This window comes from Aphelocoma coerulescens, chromosome 4A (genome assembly GCF_041296385.1).
Source record: "Aphelocoma coerulescens isolate FSJ_1873_10779 chromosome 4A, UR_Acoe_1.0, whole genome shotgun sequence".
Classification (NCBI taxonomy): domain Eukaryota; kingdom Metazoa; phylum Chordata; class Aves; order Passeriformes; family Corvidae; genus Aphelocoma; species Aphelocoma coerulescens.
Window position 1 is genome coordinate 13,809,665 of NC_091018.1, and position 13,766 is coordinate 13,823,430.

The 13,766-nt window shown below is 43.5% G+C and overlaps 1 protein-coding gene across 5 annotated transcripts in view; it reads left to right on the plus strand.

Annotated features, from left to right (window-relative positions):
- Window positions 1-13,406, plus strand: part of PAK3 (p21 (RAC1) activated kinase 3) — a 65,152-nt gene extending 51,746 nt beyond the window's left edge. For all 5 annotated transcript variants that reach the window (XM_069015404.1, XM_069015405.1, XM_069015403.1 and 2 more), the window contains exons 8-15: window positions 1,377-1,440; window positions 5,159-5,207; window positions 6,894-7,006; window positions 7,884-8,001; window positions 8,368-8,467; window positions 8,899-9,095; window positions 11,461-11,598; window positions 13,139-13,406. In XM_069015404.1, coding sequence (XP_068871505.1) covers window positions 1,377-1,440; window positions 5,159-5,207; window positions 6,894-7,006; window positions 7,884-8,001; window positions 8,368-8,467; window positions 8,899-9,095; window positions 11,461-11,598; window positions 13,139-13,228 — 869 coding nt within the window. In that variant the 3' untranslated portion in view covers window positions 13,229-13,406. The remainder of the gene's footprint in view (window positions 1-1,376; window positions 1,441-5,158; window positions 5,208-6,893; window positions 7,007-7,883; window positions 8,002-8,367; window positions 8,468-8,898; window positions 9,096-11,460; window positions 11,599-13,138) is intronic.
- The last annotated feature ends 360 nt before the right edge of the window (window positions 13,407-13,766 follow it).

The following is a 13,766-nucleotide window of genomic DNA, read 5'->3' on the forward strand; positions in this document are numbered from 1 at the left end:
CACAGCAAGAAGACAAGGCATCAGCACCATCTGGTACACTCCCTGCTAAAGCAATTTTGCAGCCCTTGGTAAGAGCGTTAATGGGAGCTGCAGGAGAAGAGGTTTCCTTTGCCCCACAGTGCTCACTCCCGTCGCCCTGTGCTCCAGGAACGCCAGCCAGGGCTGATGGCCGGGTGAGGCTGCCCACTGCCCGGGATGCCCACACAGTCTCAAGTGCCCTGAAGTGGTGCAGCCCTGCTGTGCCAGCCTGCATTAGTTGGATGAACTGAAGTGTCAGGAGCCCAAGCTGAGGATGTAACACCTTCAGAACCTGTTTAACTTTTCATAGTTTCATCTCATTGAAATGCATGGCATAAAACAAAGCTCATTCTGCTTCTCTAGAGCAGATCTTCACTACAAAATAACTCTTCAGTAGAAAAGAACATGACCAGAGGACTCTGGGACTCCCTTCTAGCTGACTAGAAGGAGGGATAGGAGATGAGAAGGTATAAACCTCCTGCTCACACTATGGAGCTGGACCATCCCAGTGCTGCAGCACAGAGCTTCCCAGAGGCAGCAGCCCTTTGTCTGGTCTGTCTTCTGCGTCGTATCAGCTGGACTCGGCATCCTTTTGGGCAGCTGTCTGTGTCACACCAGTGCCCCAGGAGCACTGCAGTCCTTGTTACCCATCCTGCTGGTCTGGGGAGAATAGTGTATGTGTAGGGGTGAGAGGGCGAGTCCAGTGTGAGTGACAGGTCCATGTCATGCTGAAAACCAGCAGTGTGGTTTTTCAAATGGCGCAGGGCAGGGACGTCTTCAGACTTTAGCCTGGACACCAGTTATGGGGGCTAAAACTCCATCATTCTTGATTGTAACATGAGATGCTGTTCCCTGCAAACATAAAGGCATTCTTTTGGCAAACTGTTGAAAGGTTGAGATGATCTCCTCCTCTCCTGGAAGCACTTGCAATATTCTTCCTGTTCCAAAAATAGTGCCTGTTCGTTAAAAAGTGAACACAAGGTACATTTAATCTTCAGAAGTTTTAAATCTTTCATTGAATCAGAGTGTTTATTCCCAAGAAAATAAAGGCACTGTTGTTGAAGCTCTCCTTAATACTTGTAGAGAACACTTGCATTGTTGCCTGTTGTTTTCTAATGTCTGTCTGTTCTGAATGTTTCTCCATGTGTTTAGTTTCCTGTCAAGGTAACCCTAAAGGACTGTAGAAAATGAGTGTTTTTGGAGGCCATCTGTGCTATGGAGCTGCCTCTGTTGTTGTTGTTGTTACCTAACTGACCCGAAATGGCTCAAAGCCCAAGACAATGGGGCTGCATTTCAGATCTGCTGGAAGGTGGGGGTCTCTGTTTTGAAGTGAGAATCTTACATTTTGTTTCTTTCAGGGAGCATTGTGAGCGTGGGAGATCCTAAGAAGAAATATACTCGGTTTGAAAAAATTGGCCAAGGGTAAGTCTGATGCCAGTTACTTATGCAAAACCATGGGCCAGGTATTTTGCTGGTGTAATATCAAGCATGAAGACAGGCAAGCTCCAAATGTGTTCAGATATGATCAGATTTAGATCCTCCTTTCTCTCAGTACTGGTCAGAATTTATAACTGTGGTCAAAAGGAATCATCAAAGACAACTTGATGCTGACAATATCTTATCTGCAGCAAGAAGCAGGGCCTGAAATATTTCCTGTCCCTCAAGAGTGTGGCTCTTGTTTGCTTATTTTCTTAAGAGAAATCATTTTTGTATGTCTCAAAATAATACAACCATGCTCAAGAAAAGAAAAAAAAAACATTATCAAAAGAGCAACTCATCACCTGATAGCTGTCAGCTGAGAGCTCTCAATAACATTTATTTCAAATATTTGCTTAAAATAATGTTCAGTGATCAGGCTTATAACCATGTAGTTTAGAAATTGAAACCAGAGATGAAATAATAAGCTCTTTTTTCTACAGAGGTTGTAAAACCCAAAAATTCAGTAATAGACACAGTGCCAATGCACTTCAGAGGAAAATACATCATCTGCCTCATGGTGGATCCCTCCTGGATCCTGCAGGTTCTAGGCATTTACTGAAAATAATCACCCAAGCCATTTGCTTTTGAAACCCAGCTTTGCTTACTGTAAATTGGATCAATTTGAAATATTGCCTGTGTGAGGAGGCAAGAACAAAAGAACTTACCTTGACATTAGGTATCTGACTTGCATTTTAAATACAGACTGCCTGCACCATTAGCGTTTCCTTGGCAGTGTTGTCATTCCAGGAGGACTGGCACCATCTGTGTAACACCAGGACACTGCTGTCAGTGTAGGACAGAAGCTGTTTACTGGCATCAGGAGATATTTTTCTGCCTTAACTGTTTGTGAGGTCTGAGCTCAGAGTAGCCTGTTGCTAACCTAGAATGGATACGTACTGCAGAAGGGCTGACACGCTCACATTTTGTCTGTCAGGTTTTATCTTGGGTCTCTCTGGTTTGGTAGGGCCCTTGTGGGAAGGTGTTTATGCTCCATTCATTGTAAAAAAAACCTTTCTCAAATTCCAACTTGCTTCCTACTTGAAGCTTTGGTTCTTACTGTCTTTTGTAAAATATCAGTGGATACTTCCAACTGTGCCCCCTTCTTAGAAAAGAAGTGTCAGCTGAGCAAGAAAGCAGAATAAACATGGATGTGAAGCAGATTATTGCTGTCACTGTGAGAATGTGACCATCACCCTCAGTGTCTTCTATTTTGATAGTCCTAGGAGTGAGCTTGTACAAAGGTGCCTTGACAACTGGTGGAAAGGCAAGTGGCTGGTGTATGGCCTAAAAGGATGTCTAAGTTGATTTCCTCCAGCTTTTTAGTACAGCCTGAAGATTGCATGGCCTCCTTAGAGAGGAGTGAGCATGCTGCCGTAACCAGCTCATGCCTCTGATACTGCAGGCCACTTTACTGTGACAGGGAAAGATCCTAAAGAGAAAGACCATCAGAAAGGTAACGGAACAGGATGATCAGGAGGACCCAAAGTGATGCATGGCTGGGGTTTGGGTGTCTGCAGCAATGCTGGGATGTGGCACTGCCTCGGCAGGTGCTGATGTGCTCAGTTAATGCAGGTGCCAGTTCCTGAGCTGCCACCTCTGCAATGAGTTGGGTACAGCTATGCCAAAGGCAAGTGTAGTAGTGTTGGAAGTGAGCAGGTTTTGAGTAGCTGCTAGTGGGAGCACTGCAAGGCAGGGAGAGGTGTGGCTGCTCAGAGAACTGCAGGTAGGGAGCAGTTGCTTATGTAAGGAAAAGCAACTTGTCCAGCACATTGCACTTCATGGCTTCATACAGCTGGGAAGTTAATAAACAGTGTGATGGTTCTACAGCCGCTTTGTAGTGAGCAGTAGTCAGCAGGACTGTGCTGCAGAACAGGTCAGTGCTGAGTCCCTGTTTTGTCGTCTATCTCCAGCTGAGGGCTGAAAATGTTGCTGACACCAGAGGAAACTTAGTTCTAACTAGCACTTGATAAAGAGGCTGTGTTTGCTCAAGCAGTGTTAGCTCTCATAGCAAGACAAATGAGTATGGAGCCATGAGCAGCCTGGTTTGTACTGCACTGCATCACAGTGACACAGATCTAATGGGGAGTCCTTGCCTAACTGCAGTAAACACAAGGTGCTGCAAAACTGATTACAAGTTACTGATCAGAAATGAGTTACTTAGAAGTAAAAGTTTGTAATGCAGAATGGCAAAGCCTTTGCAATTAATTCACAGTTTTGGTTAAATTACCTTTATCTAAACTCCTCACAGGTGGCCTGGAGCATTCCAAAAGCATTCTAATTTCAGGAGCTGTTTTGAAATAAAGCCTCATGTGACTTTGCAAAGGAGAATCATCACAATGTTAGCAATTCTGAATAAATGTTGTTGACTTTTTATGAAAACAAATTGGATTAATCTTGTCAATTAGTCACAAGAAAATGCATTTGCCTTTATATTAAAAGAATGCATAGCATCCCCAATGAGAACATTGCTCTCAATGCAGACATAAGCTCTCTGTTGAATTAAACTGCTTCTGAAATATTTCAGCCTGCAGGTAAACGAACAAGCCAGCAGATCGTGAAAAGAAGCAAACTGATTTTGTCACTTTCAGTCACTGGGACACTTGCTGGATGCACATGCCTGCTTCTGAGAATTCCCTCCCTGGCTCTCCATTGCCTTGCTGCCCCTGCAGACATGGGCTTCTTAAATGATGGCAGTGTAAAGCTGTGGTTTAGCTCAGAAGGAAGGCCTTCAGAAGGAGGGGTTTGCAAGCCCCCAGTTGCTTTGAAACCCAAAAGAATTTCCTCTGTCTGGGGACTTTCCGGCCCTTAACGTCATTATAGGGGAAGAACATCTTTGAAGGAGAGGCAGATGGCAAACCAAACCCCACCCCATCTAGTCTGCATGTGAGCACGCCATTTATTTCTGGTGGCTCTGCAACACAACCTGTGTGCCACAGAAGCAACACATGGACACCATGAAGAGTCCTTCACATTAGGTGCACTCAACAGAAGTAGCTGCCTATGGTTCTTGACACACAAAGAAGCTCTCTAAGGATCCTCTGTTCTGATTCCTTCTCAATTTGTGTGTGAAACAATAGATGCCTTAACCTGCTCTAGCTGTGACCTCACAGGATGGCTGGAAAATTGTTTGCTTGCATGCTGGAGAAAGCTGTATTTAGATCTTTTCCTCACATGGCTGTCATTTGTTCAGGGTTCTCAGAATGACTGTGTGACATTGCCTGAGTTTGGCAGATGGATTCAAATAAGAGGTGTGAGAAGGCCGAACTGGATTGTGTGTTACATTTCATGGAAAAAACACACTCACAGACACACAAAGAAAAAAGGGGAAAAAACTAAATACAACACAGCAAAATGGAAAATAATTAAATATATTATTTTCCAGTTTTTGCACACAACCCCCCCACCCTTAGATTTTGAATTAAAATAACTTGGTGTGTACATTGGAGATTTGCACCAGCCCTTTTTCTTCATGTTGGACCTCATTTTTCTCTTGGACACCCTGCATGGCAGAGGGCTGGTGGGCTGCCATGCTGTTGGCTGAGGAGTGGGTGAACCCAGGTGTTTTATAAACACTTCAGGCAGCAGAGCTCTCCTGTCTGGGCTGGCTTTCACTTCCAAGGACTAAAGTGTTTCTCAGTTTCTCCTGCTGTTTTGTTTCTAGGGCTTCAGGAACTGTTTATACAGCGATTGATATCGCCACAGGACAAGAGGTAAGTGTCAAAAATCCCAGCAGATTCTGCAGCTGTTGAGTGCTTTCCCCTCTGCTGTGAGCTATGGCTGGAGCTTTGGGTGGCCAGTAGAGCTTTCCTTCAAAGGAAAAGGCTGTTTCTCAGAAGCATGGACAAATGTCAACTGGCAAAATCCATCATCTGCTGTCTTCAGCTTTTCAGCAAAAGGTCTTTAAGGGCAGTGTGGTTCTGTGCCTCAGTAACTGAACACTTACTGTGGCCATATGTTTGCCAGCAACACTGGATCTGAGGTTTTCGTAAATGCCTGAAAAGGTGCCTGTGAATTCCTAGAATCAATGAGAGCCTTGGTGCTCTCTGTGCTTGGCTGGATGCTTCACCCATAGATCTTAAGGCCAATTTTAAGAGATTAATTTTTTTACTTACTCTGTATTCAGAACAGGTTGGTGCTCTCCACAGTATAGTTGATCCCACCCTGCTACCATGTTATATTATCCCTGAATGTTTTTTTAAATAGAGAGAAATCTGCTAAGAAATTCCAACAACCTTTGTGCTGATAAAAAGTAGATAATTTTTATTGCCAGTATAAATGTATTGGTTTAGAAATTGTTCTGGCTCTGTTCCCCATTGTGCATCAAGTTGTGCTTTTACAGAGAATGTTGGTCTAGATACACAATTTAATTCTGTTCATTTACAGCATAAAATCTGCCTGTGCATGTGGCCACAGACTGGTTAGGAATGCAATTTGTAAAATCAAAAGATGTGTCATGATTAAAGGCCTTGGGAGAACCCTGGAGGTGGTCACAGATTCTCCTGTTGCTGGGAGGAATAAATAGCTTTGTTATATTGCTTGATTTCGGAAACACTGTCCATAGATGGCCAGAAAAAAGGAGGGCAGTGGTATCTGTCAGAGAAGGACACGGTCTCAGACTTAATTACTAAATCTGTTAAGGCATCCACGAGCTGATGGTGACTGCCATCATTCAGGCCCAATTTATCCCAGTCCCAGGTTTGAACAGTAATACTATTTACCATTTGTTCCATCACACATTTGGTCTTCAAAGTATAATGCAAGACATAATTCAGGAGAAATAATGTTTTGGAAATTTAGTTTTGTGTTTCAGTCATACTGCAGCTGGTAAGAAGTCAGTTGTGTTTTGGTCTGGTGTCAGTGACAGCCTGTTACAGTGATCATATTAGTGAAAGACAAGGTTGTGTCTCAGAGAATCCCACTGCTCTTTGGGGCTCCAGCTTCAGGTTCCTGAATTCTCATTTCTGGCTGTCAGCAGAGATTCAGATCTGAATCTTTCTGGTAGTTCCTTATATACCTGCAGTGCTGCATTTGGTAAATGCACTTAGATTGGAGTCTCCAAGGGGTCTAAAAGGCCTAAGCCTTCCTTATAACCCTAGGCATATCCATAAAATATCAACACACGGATTATTTCTTTTTAGACCCTGACTATAACTGCAAATGTAAACTGTGTTAAAGAGTTTTCTTTAGACAAGCAAATCAAAATTTCGGAAGTTGGGAAGTGCTAGGATTGTATTTTTGCTATGGAGCAACATCTGTTATGTATGTCTGTGTTTGCTTTGTTATGCAATCAAGAATAGCAGGTGATGTAATAAAAAATCATGTAATTGTTCACTGCGTGTTCATTCTGATCTTGTGCAACAGACTACTCAGGTTAATGGTTTTTAATGTCATTTTAGGTGGCCATAAAGCAAATGAATCTCCAACAGCAGCCCAAAAAGGAACTAATTATCAATGAAATCCTGGTCATGAGGGAAAATAAGAATCCCAATATTGTTAACTATTTAGACAGGTAAGTTGTTCTGGTATTATCACGGGAATGTTCGTTTACACACTGCAGGCCAAAGGTTAAAAAAACCTTTTGATCACTGCAGAACATGGAGCTCTTTATTATTTCCCTACTCATCTCCAGTGGATGGGAGGAGATTGCATTGGCTCTGCATTAGTCTTTTCTGGTGTACATAGTTTGAATTCTATTTTCAAAAACCTGGATCAGCCATATCTTACTAAAACAACAGTCTGTCAGCTCCATGTTCCAAGTACCTCAATGTTGTTTTGTTCTGGGGTTTGTTTTTTTTAAAGTTGATCAGATTTTCTGTGTCTTGTGCAAAGTGCTGACAAACCATCCTAGAAATTCTTTCCTTTGGGCTTTTTTCACTATTTTGTATTGCTGGGGATGCCAGGAAGACTAACTTATTGTTTCCAGAAACACCTAATTAGACAGTTTTTTGATTGCCTTTCCTGTTTCTGAGTACATGTTTTGCAAGGTTTTCCAAACACTTGACCAACTTCTGTTCTCAGTGGTGCACACCCTCCTCCCATGGATAAATTTGAAAGTTGTGTTGCCTCGCTCCTGGGGTTAATGATGGAATTCATGAGTTACGATGATGAACCAGCTGGTGGCAGGTGTCCTGGTTCCAGATATATCTTTGCTGTTACTAAAGTGCATTCTTCACTTGCTTGTCACCTAAGACATCTCCATTTTCATGGATGTGCCTTTCTCATGTAGACTGTGCAAATTCCAAGAACTGTGTAGCCTAGAAGGAATGTCCTTTTCATTTTATTCTGTCTTTATTTGCAAGTGACCTGGAGACAAAAATCAGTTGTACGTTACGATAATTCACAATGCTGTGCACATTCATCTCCACAGCATTGTTTTCTCCTTTCAGCTACCTTGTTGGTGATGAACTGTGGGTGGTGATGGAATACTTGGCTGGAGGTTCTTTAACCGATGTTGTCACCGAGACATGTATGGATGAAGGACAGATAGCTGCTGTCTGTCGGGAGGTGAGGTATCCCACTTGTGCTTCTGTTTGCATGGACAGGATGCTGCTTCTGTTTCTGTGCTGTGTTGTCATTACATGGAGAAGAAAGAGCAGATCCACTGCAGTGGCAGTCATTCTGTCTGTGTTTGCAGGGGACAGTCTGTAGCAACAACTGATGTTTCCCTTTCAAAAGCTGATAACATGCCTTCCCTTAGAAAGACATGACTCTTAACAGTGTTGGAGCAGCAAGCTCTTCTCTTGACAGCACTGTGTTCTGCCATTCCTCACCATTCCCCTAGAAAAGAAGTATCTTAGAGCCATTTCCTTTCTTGTGTGATGAAATCATGCCATGAATTTTTACCCTTACATTTCTTTTTTCTCTTATCAGTGCCTGCAAGCCCTGGATTTCCTTCATTCCAACCAAGTGATCCACAGAGACATCAAAAGCGACAATATTCTTCTTGGGATGGATGGATCTGTCAAATTGAGTAGGTATTCTTGGTCAAGTGCAGCATTCCTGGATGTGGGGTGTGGGATTGCTTTTGAGTGACGGCCAGTTCTCCAAAAGTGGTGCTGGTGGGAGTGCCTGGTCCCTTGCTGAGGGCACAGCTGCAATGTGCAGAGAGGTCTAGAGGGAAACAGGGTGTCAAGAGTGGCTTTGCTTTGTGTATGACCCTTCCAGATTGGAGGGAGTTACAGTCTAAAGCTTCAAGTGACTAAGTAAAAGCCACTGCATGAAACTTGAGGGTTTCTTTAAGTGGTCAATTCCATACTACCTTGGCTACAGCCCTGAGGAATCACAGCATTGCTGCTTTTCCAGCTAGATTCCACAGTGCATTCTCAGACTTAAAAGTGGGGGATTCTTTTGCTTGGTTTCATAATTCAAGCTGGCTTTAACAGTATTTGTTTTTCTCCTCAGCTGATTTTGGCTTCTGTGCTCAGATCACCCCTGAGCAGAGTAAACGGAGCACAATGGTGGGGACTCCTTACTGGATGGCACCAGAAGTTGTAACAAGAAAAGCATACGGCCCCAAAGTGGACATCTGGTCACTTGGGATCATGGCAATAGAAATGGTGGAAGGAGAACCTCCTTACCTTAATGAAAATCCTCTCAGGGTAAGGTGAAATATCAGATACCGCTGTCTTTCTAGCCTGAGCCATATTTTGTCTTCCATGAGATAAAGTCTCATTTACATCAGCTTGAACTAGTTCTACAAAGGCCCACTTCTAAAAATGTTCCTACAGCACATCAGTATCTGCTGTAACTTTGATTGGATCACTGTGAGAACCTCAGAGGAGAAGTGACATGTGCCTGTGCAGAGATTTGCCACTTTGGCCTTCAGCGATGCTTGAAATTTCTCATGCCCTTTTTGAACTCTCTTTGAGCTGTATCTCCAAATGACAAAAATTTTCAAGTGCCATACTTCTCCAGTTGGGGAATTTTTATGAAAAGCATTGGAGCTGTACCTGCAGGCACAGCACTCTCTTCAGTCTCAGGCTGATAGATTACCTGAACCTTCCAGGAAAGGTCATTGGTTCTAGTAATGCCATCATTATTTATTATCAAACACACTCTAAAAGTACCTTTTAGCACAGATACTTGTAGTAAAGTAGTGTATTTTGAAGTTTTCAGTTTTACCCTAATGTCTTAAAATGAAATGGGCAGGTCTTACACCAAATGAGTGTGTAATAGTGGAGGAAATGTATACCAGGATAAAACCTTGTGACTGACAGCTGAAACAAAATGCTGCACAGTTAATTCCTAACACAGTGCGGGAATTGATGAGAAAATTAATTTTTACCTATTACATACATATTTTTTGTTAAGGCTTGAATTAGAATAGTGCATGACCTTTAGCTTTGTCCCTGCTGTAAGGCTGTGCTTTCTCTGGTCTGTGACACCCAGACTGTGTATTGCAGACTGACAGAAGAAACTACAGAAGGGTCAGGACATACCCCCCAGCTGCTTAAGAAAATAGTACATCAATTATACAAATTTCAGTCTTTCACTCTTTTTGAAAAAGGTTCCTGAGTTTTCTTGGAAGACTTCCTTTGCTTTGGTATGTGCCCTGGGGTTTTTGGTTCCAGGGCACACGTGTGGAGTGTTGTGCACTGTGTCACCTCGTTAGGGTGGATGAGAAAGAAACAGATTTGGATTCAGAGTGGTGCTGAATAAGCAGAGTGCACTGTAGCTGGCAGGGTGGCGTTAGGTCTCTGTCACTGCAACCCTGTTGTACCAGCAGAGAACTTTACACATCACAGTTTTGCTTCTGTTTCCTGTGAACCCATATTTCACTTGCAAAAAATGCAGTTGCCTTGTATAAGGCAGCAAAAACAGGTGAAAAGAATTAGCATTATTGATCCAGATGCTGAAAATTCCCTGCTTCCTTAATCTCAAGTGTTGATTGGGGCTCCTCAAGAGGCCTCAGGTCAGCTGTTAGAATCATAACTGGATTTCCTATTTCTGACCAAATTCACAGTCAGATATTCTTGAGATCTGTGTAAGAGGTCTCAGCTGCCTCCAAACAGGAGAGGTTATAGAGCAAGAGTGCTTTTTACAGCAAAATTTTTTTAGCTGATAGCGCACAGTAGTTGTTAGATTTCTTGTAATATATAGTGAATAAATTTCTTTCATAGCCCAAGCCACTTTCTCCATATTACCAAGCCTTCAGTATTCCAGCTGCCAAAACCTCCTGTTTCTTGCCTGGCTTGAGGGTTCATCTTCTGGGGTGGGGATGTCATTAATGCATTTACTTGAGTATTAAAATTAGTTGAGGGTTACCATAGGGATGGAATTATTCCTTTTTCTGATGAGACTATTAAAAGTTTTACCACATAAGTGAAGCTGATTTGAAATTTAGAAACTGCTGAAAGATAGTTGAAGGTGGCTCCTGTCTGCCCAGTTATGCCTTTTCATCATAATATATTTGTGCATGCAACTTCACATGTCTGTTGAACATGAGGCTCCAAATGTTTCTGGTTTTTTATCCAAGGAAGAAGCTGATGGATGTCTTTTTTTTTATCCAGTAACAATTTTTTATCAAGAGAAGAGCAAAAGACTTGATGAGTTTTGTTTTATGGAAGCCATACTGTAGGGACCAGTGAGCACTGCAGAGATGCATTTTATGTAATAATCCTTTGAAATAATATATTTAGACCACATTGACTCTTTAAAATGGCCTGTAAAGCTGTGTCAATACTTGGAGAAATAAAATGTGCTGATGTAGTTCCTACTAACTAGGTCAGCCAATGAAATCAGCTGTCAAGGCAAGATCATTTTGATGTTGGAATAGCTGCAACTGCATCAGGGGTTTTTGGGGTTTTTATTGGGTTTTTGTTGTTGCCGTTGTTGCTATAGGAAAGTCATCTCCAGCCCTCTGCTAGGGAAGAAACTGCCAGTGGAGATTGGAGCTTAAAAATAGGGTGTATGTGAGGGTTTCTGGGTATGAATGAAACAACCTTCTGTTTCCTTTGTCTCCAGGCGCTGTATCTGATAGCTACAAATGGGACACCAGAGCTGCAGAACCCAGAGCGACTCTCGGCTGTGTTCCGAGACTTTCTCAACTGCTGCCTGGAGATGGATGTGGACAGGCGAGGGTCTGCCAAGGAACTTCTGCAGGTAAGATACGAGGCAACTGCAGGTGAAACAGATGTCCAAGGGATCGGTTTTCTCGTCAGATAAAGGCATCAGGCAGCCCTCCCCCTCATATGAATGTCCAGTCTTGGTGCTTTCCAATGTAGAATCCTACAACACTTTGGGTTGGAAGAGACCTTTAAAGGTCATCTAGTCTGACTGAGCCAGGATCTCTTAAACTAGGTCATGTCGCTCGGAGCCCCATCTGGCCTGACCTCGAATGTTTCCAGGGATGGATTTCCACCTACAACATCCCTGGGCAACCTGTACCAGTGTTTCACCACTCTCCTTGTAACCAATTTCTTAATTAGATCAAATCTAAATTGATCGTCTTTGGGTCTTTGCAACCATTCTCTCTTGATCTGTTGCAACAGGCCTGCTAAAAAATGTGTCCCTAACTTTCTAACAAGCCCCCTTGAAGTACTGAAGAGTTGCACAGTGAGGTCTCCCAAGGGCCTGCCCTTCTCCAGGCTGAACAAGCCCAGCTCTCTCAGCCTTTCCTCAGAGGAGAGATGTTCCACCTCCTGGTCATTTCTGTGGTCTTGTTTTGTACTTTTGGGAGTACATTCAGTTGTAACTCTTGGCAAAAGAACTGAAGTAGAATGATACCAGGTATAGAGACCTGAAATGGTGGTGGTGGGGGAGGCACCCAGTAAAAGCAGTCCCAGCCAAGCTGTCAGAGATTTGGCTGTGGGAGGGAGGAGGCTGTGGGGAGTTCACCGTGAGCCTCAGAGGGGGCCCCGGCTTGTCCCTCCTGCTCCTCTCTTAGAGGTTTCTGCCACTATGCCCCATTTTTAGTGGTTTCTGCCACCCAAACAGGGACTGCTGAACAGGACTTGTCCCAGCCCTGTTTGCTTCCTGCACAGTCAAGCTGCTCCAGATTTGCTGCCAGATTTTGTGGCAGAGAGGGAGCTGTAGAATGTGCCACTTGACTGTCCCCGCTGGGAAGGAAGTGCCAGCCAGCACAGGAGGGCCAAGGGATGGAAAGGTAGACACTGCTCCCCTGCAAGCCAGAGCTGACTCCATCAGCACTCTGCCACTTGTCTCCCTGCTCTTGACTTGCTGCTGAAAACCTGTACCTCAGTACAGGTCTTGAGAAAGCACATAAGCCTAAATCCTACTGGGTTAAACATTTCTTAGATGTATTGGAGTTTCCTAAAGAATGACTTACACGCATCTTTTTTGACAATTAACACAGTTTGTGTCTTTAGAAAGGAGGCACCTAAGTGAGTCTTTTAAGTTTCCTGAAAGGAACAAAGCTCTGGGGCAGCAAGCAGCATTCCCAGAGCACTGGCAGGGCAAAAATCCCAGCAAGCTGAAGACACCTGGATGAATAGATTGGTAGGTGTGTGGGCCATGTTTGTCTGTGATAGCAATGTCCTGGACGTTGAGGTGGAAGTGCAGATGGTCCCGCTCAGTCCTATTTCTGAGTATTTCTGGTAACGAGTGGAATCCTGCTTGAGCCTGTGAGGAACTGAGTTTGGAAAGTAATGGTTCCTTTTTGTTTTTTTTTTCCTTTGGGCAGCATCCATTTTTAAAATTAGCCAAGCCGCTCTCGAGCCTGACTCCTCTGATCATTGCAGCGAAGGAAGCAATTAAGAACAGCAGCCGCTAGCACTGCAGGTCGGCGTTCTGCCCTGCCAGCTCGGAGCAGGACTGAGAACACAAACTCTGTAAAACCTCAACTCTCGTGCTGCGGGACAGATGGATGGATGAACAAACCAACGGTCACAGTCATGGTGGTAGGACCACCCCAGTTCCTCAAGGAGTAAAAAATTATCATTTGTCTTCTTCCTGCTTTCTGGCTCCTTAATTTATTTTTAAGATGAATCGGGGCTAAGGACAGAGAGGTAATGACAGAAAATGCTTTGCTGCCTCAATCATTTCCAAGATAAAGTAAATTCACTTGGAAGATTCCCTTCCTTCTCACCCTGTGAATAAGCTGTACATTCACTTTTAAATTGTCAGTTCTTTCTTAACGATGTAAAGTCGTGTTTATGGGGTTTTTGGTATGGTTTGGAATTGGAGACGGGCAGTTCTTCATTCATCAACTCCAGACTGCACTGCCTTTTGAATACGGCCCACTCACAAGGTTTTGCCCAGTCATGGTACTTCTAGATGAGGGAGAAAGTGCAATTGCATTTCCAATCAAA